At 38.2% G+C, this 5,413-nt stretch overlaps 1 protein-coding gene across 1 annotated transcript; it reads left to right on the top strand.

The window, feature by feature from the left end:
* Positions 1-1,850: 1,850 nt before the first annotated feature.
* On the top strand, positions 1,851-3,320 carry zgc:194114. Its single transcript, NM_001135985.1, has 2 exons — positions 1,851-2,708; positions 3,276-3,320. Exon 1 carries the CDS (start codon positions 1,884-1,886, stop codon positions 2,694-2,696), a length of 813 nt encoding a protein of 270 aa, NP_001129457.1. The 5' UTR covers positions 1,851-1,883; the 3' UTR covers positions 2,697-2,708; positions 3,276-3,320.
* The last annotated feature ends 2,093 nt before the right edge of the window (positions 3,321-5,413 follow it).

Here is a 5,413-nt window from a genome sequence, read left to right as displayed (position 1 = left end):
CAGCGGCCTCTGCTGAATTTCTGTGAGAACAGCAGGCATGAATGGCACTCTCTGAATAATAAAGGGACTAAGCCAAAAAGAAAATGAATGAATTAATGAATTAATTAATTAACTTTGAAAGCAGCAAATTTTAGTATTTTGTTGCTGTAAAATTATTGCTGTAAATTAAAGGTAAACACAAAATCAAGTAACTTTGGCAAACCATGACAGGTGCAATGATATTACGCAGTGGCTGAAAATCAGCTAACGTTAGTGTCTTCCAGATCGAATAGATACAGTTCAGGATCTGCACGTTGATGACAAAGTTCTTTTAATATTATAACATAGTGGGACTATAATTCCAAGCCATATCAGCCTAGAAAATAGCAACTTTTCATTTTCTGTCGGTCTTAGTACATGATGTAACTATAGAAAATAGCAACTGAATACACAAATAATCCCTGAGCTATTTGTTTTGGTCTCATTCCTCCATAAATCCAGAGAAAACATTTATACTATTTGTGAAAACTGTGTTTACTAAATAATATTAGGACAATTATTTAAATAAGAGCCATTTTGTGTAAAAACTAAACTTAACAGAAAACTTTATTGTCCGTGACAGGATATTTGTTATGGTGATGCCCAAAACAAATTTCCTGTCAAGGACAATAAAGTTTACTACTACTACTACAAGGAACGTGTTACTAAAAACAATCTCGTTATGGTATTACCACTTTATTGACTTAAAAATACACAGTGCATTGCTTTATTTTATATGGGAGAGAGCGGGGCACAAAATAACACTTTTTGGTTGTGGCCAAATAATGAACAAAGTAATGGGGTAAGACAAACTCATTTTTTTTACCAACAACACACAAGCCTCTCCTACAAATGAGCACTGGTTTGATCGCTGGACCTATGGTTTCTGTGCAGTGTTGCCAGTATTGTGCAGTTTCTCCTGCGTTTCTCATCTAATTTTGCCGAACTTTTTTAATAATTGGCAGAAAAACCTCTGCTGATACAGTGGTGAAAACCTCGGAAGTTCATTCATTCATTTTCTTTTCGGCTTAGTCCCTTTATTAATCTGGGGTCACCATAGCGGAATGAACCGCCAACTTATCCAGCATATGTTTTACGCAGCGGATGCCCTTCCAGCTGCAACCCATCTCTGGGAAACATCCATACACACTCATACACTATGGACAATTTAGCCTACCCAATTCATCTATACCGCATATATTTGGACTGTGGGGGAAGCCAAAGAACCCGGAGGAAACCCACGCAAACGCAGGGAGAACATGCAAACTCCACACAGAAATGCCAACTGACCCTGCCAAGGCTCGAACCAGCAAACTTCTTGCTGTGAGGCGACAGCACTACCAACTGCGCCACTGCGTCGCCCAACCTCGGAAGTATGACATGGTTAACCCTGACTAAATACCTTACAACCCTGTGTTACATACTCCATGTTACTTTGTGCCACTATGTACAGATTAAAAATGTTTTGAGAAAACACAATACGTAACACTTTACAATAGTACTATAACTGTATTATTGTGTTAATGAATTATTTAATCATAAATAAAATGATTGTGACTTGATTTCAACGTGTTATAAGGCATTAACTAAGAAATCATCATTAGCTATGATTAAACCCTGTTTAACTTTGTCAACACATTATGACTTTAGGTAAATTAAATTATGTTAAAAAACTGCATTATGAACAAAGGAAAACAACCAATATAGCCTAACTAGTCAGAATTTTAATGCAGTGTCTATGGCAGAGTCTGCATAGAGTTGTGTTGCTGTTTTTTAAAGTTTGTTGTTTTTCGAACGTTATAAATTGTACATAACCTTACATAAAGTGGAGCCATTTGCGTCGATTGCACACAAATAAACTCGACATGGCGATAGTTGTGAATCAGAAGTTGGTGTGGAGATTTCCTCCTCGGTCTTTTAACTACTGGTGGTACACGGACGGCTGGTACGTGTGGGCCAAGGCGGATAAGATGCTGGCCCAGTACCAGCCCAAGAAGGTATCGTTTGCAGACGAGTCTTGCTTAAACCAACACGAAGAGGAGCTGTATGCGTTGCAAACATCGCTGTCGCCGCCGCAGAGGTCAGTACATCGCTACAGTGACCCATACAGCCCGTCAGAGCGGCCGTCTGAGCCCTTCACCTGGCGAGACCAAGTCAAAGCCAGGCAGAAGACGCACGTGCGGTCCAGGAGGAAGATAGCCTGCTCGTGGCTTGCCCGGGTTGCGCGGTTCTTTCTTAAGCCATTTAGAAAAACACGCGCGGAGAGTCCCGACAGCGACCGCGGCCCGGAGGAGCAGGAGACCTGCGCAGCTTCACAGGCAACCCCGAGACCGGCGCGCAAGCACGTGCAGTGGCCGGACACCGACCGGTCCTGCTTTCACTACAGGCCAAAGTTTACAGGGAGCCTGCGCGAGCGTTTCCGCTGGAGGGAGAATCGGAAGCTCAATCAAGAGGAAAATATACACATGAGGGCAGGGATTTTCTTCCCCCGCGGCCCTGGGCTCATCAGCCGGACTTTCACAAGCCTTAAGATCAGTGTCCTGACCAGTCTTCACCTCTACCCTCCGCCCGCGTCGCGCATGAAGAGCTGCCTGAAGACCCGCACAGATGAAGCCTCCAGCAGCAGCGCGACCGCCGGGGCGAGGTTCATCTCCACCCTTGAAGTGCAGCTCAACTGAGCATGCCAAAAGGTAAGGGGCAGACGTGTCGAACGGCTATCAATTGTTTAAAGTTACCTATTTCGTTAACAGCCATCTTAATTATTTTTGTTAATTTTAAATTTATATCAAATATGACTTACTTTAAATGTAATTAATAGATGAAATTTTATCTATATTGAAGATGGCTCCTACAGATTTTATATTTACGCCCAGGATTTGGCGTGGCAAAATGTACATCTTTTTACTGCTGCTACTGCTCAAAGACCATAATAAATAAATCCAAAAAGTGAATTTAAGCCTACTTAAGTTAAAGGAATAGTTCCCCCCAAAGTTTTTCACCGTCAAGTTTTTCCAAACTTTTATGAGTTTCTTTCTTCTGTTGAACACAAAAAAAAGATATTTTGAAGAAAGCTGGAAACCTGTAATCATTGACTTCCATAGGTTTTTTTATTACGGAAGTTGATGGTTACAGGTTTCAAAATTTCTTATAAATATAACCTTTTCTGGGGAAAATAATCAGATCTTTTGTTCATTAATTACAATAAATTATCATAGTCACTTATATTTGCACCTCCTCTTATTGCTTCATTCACTCAGGATAAAGTTGCAGACAGTTCAACCATGCCTTCTCACAAAAGCGAAGATGAAAAGAAAAAGGAAGCATTTTAAACTTCCTTGCAGCTGAAGCAGCCATAGAGAAAGAAATAAAAAAACTGCCGTTAAAAGACTTGAATGTTTTCTTTCTTTCTTTGAAAAACTTGTCATTTGTAAATTTAGAAAGGAATTGGTGTGTTCTATTGGTTGTATTAGGTTTAATTTCACATTACATTCAATCACACTATTGCTGTCTCACAGGCAAGGTGCCAGAAATTAATGTTTACTTTTTCTTTTTAAAGACCTTAATATCTAAATTTAACTGTTAATTTGTCTGTGAAGCAAATGCAGACTAATAAATACTAAATGAATGCATCATCTAATTATTATAAAAATAACTCACAGCTGTGCAAGTATTTTATAATGTTGAGGTATGCACTTTCAATAGGCAGTTCGTTTTATAAAAACATAGTAGGGGAGAGCGGGGCACAAAGAAACACTTTTTGGTTTTGGCCAAATAATGAACAAAGTAATGGGGTCAGACAAACCATTTGTTTTTTTTACCAACAACACACAAGCCTCTCCTACAAATGCACTGGATGAATGATCACCGGGCCTATGGTTTCTGTGCATTATTGCCAACAGTGCCAGGAGTAAAAATGTTACAATTTACACCTCCAGTGAGGGCAAGTTGTAACAGACATAGGCTTAGTTATAACACATGCTTACAAAGGCAGATTTCACACAGCTAATTTAATTTCTGTTTACTTAAAATAGTAAACAGAATTTAAAGTATATAAATATACTTTATATGCTAAAGCTATATAGACTTAGCTTAATTTATTTTTTATTCTACATAGCACATTTATTTATTTATTTATTTATTTATTTATTTATTTATTTATTTATTTATTTATTTATTTATTTATATCCACTGAATAAACACATTTGAATTTATTTGCATTATTATCCATTTATCCATTATTATACAGTTTATTTATTTACATTATTAACAATAAAACAGTTTTTTCTATAAAAAAAACTCTATCAAACCTCTTCAGCTGCTCCAGAACGCAGCAGCATGAGTGGTCTTTAATGAACCTAAAAGAGCACATGTCACTCTGCTGCTCATCCGTTTGCAGTGGCTGCCAGTTGCTGCTCGCATCAAATTCAAAGCTCTGATGTTTGCCTACAAAGTGACTTATGGCTTTGCTCCTTCTTATCTGCTCTCACTTCTGCAGATCTATGTGCCCTCCAGAAACTTGCATTCTGTGAATGAACATCGCCTCGTGGTTCTATCCCAAAGAGGGAAGAAATCACTTTCCCGAACGCTCACGCTCAATCTGCCCAGTTGGTGGAATAAACTCCCTAACTGCATCAGAACGGCAGAGACACTCGCTGTTTTCAAGAAACGACTAAAAACTCAACTATTTAGTCTACACTTCACTTCCTAATCTGCAATTGCCTGTCTGGATATACCACTAACTGTACTCAAAAAAAAAAATAAATTACTAATGCTTTCCTTCTTAGACTTTACAGACCTGAAACTTGCCTACCGCACTTATTCATTGTTGCTCTTATAGTTCTGTAAATTGCTTCCTTGTCCTCATTTGTAAGTCGCTTTGGATAAAAGCGTCTGCAAAATGACTAAATGTAAATGTAAATGTTACCAAGATCAGCAAGTATGCTGCTACTAAGTTTTAATAGTTTTGATGGACAGAGTGTATACAGGAATCAGAGAGTGAAATTCAATACTTTTTAGAACCCTTTTAAGACTTTTTTCATACATTGTAAGACCTTTAAACCACTTTAAGTTTCAACCGGAAACCTTTTTCTTCTTTGCTGCATATAGGACGCTATTGCAAAGTCCCTTTAAGGCAAGTCATTTCACTCAGTGGCCATCTTTGAAAGGCCTCTTAGGCAGTATGCTCGGGCATTATGTCTGAATTGGGAAACATCAAGTTCTCCAAAACTGCCTGTCAAGCTTACTATTGAATTTTATTTTGGGAATCACAAATAAAATTAAACAACAACTGTTTCTTTAGTTTCATTTCTAAACATCCAAGTTAAAATCATAGAGCAGTATCTGGCAGAGAATCGCTGACCCACCACATTCTTATTAACATATTTTATTTAATAAA

This window comes from Danio rerio, chromosome 15 (assembly GCF_052040795.2).
Source record: "Danio rerio strain M-AB ecotype USA chromosome 15, GRCz13ab, whole genome shotgun sequence".
Classification (NCBI taxonomy): Eukaryota; Metazoa; Chordata; class Actinopteri; order Cypriniformes; family Danionidae; genus Danio; species Danio rerio.
Note: the sequence above shows the minus strand (reverse complement) of the source record. Positions and strands in the feature narration are given on the sequence as shown.

Coding starts and splice junctions, on each gene's coding strand:
- zgc:194114 (NM_001135985.1), top strand. CDS start 1,884: ATGGCGATAGTTGTGAATCAGAAGTTGGTGTGGAGATTTCCTCCTCGG.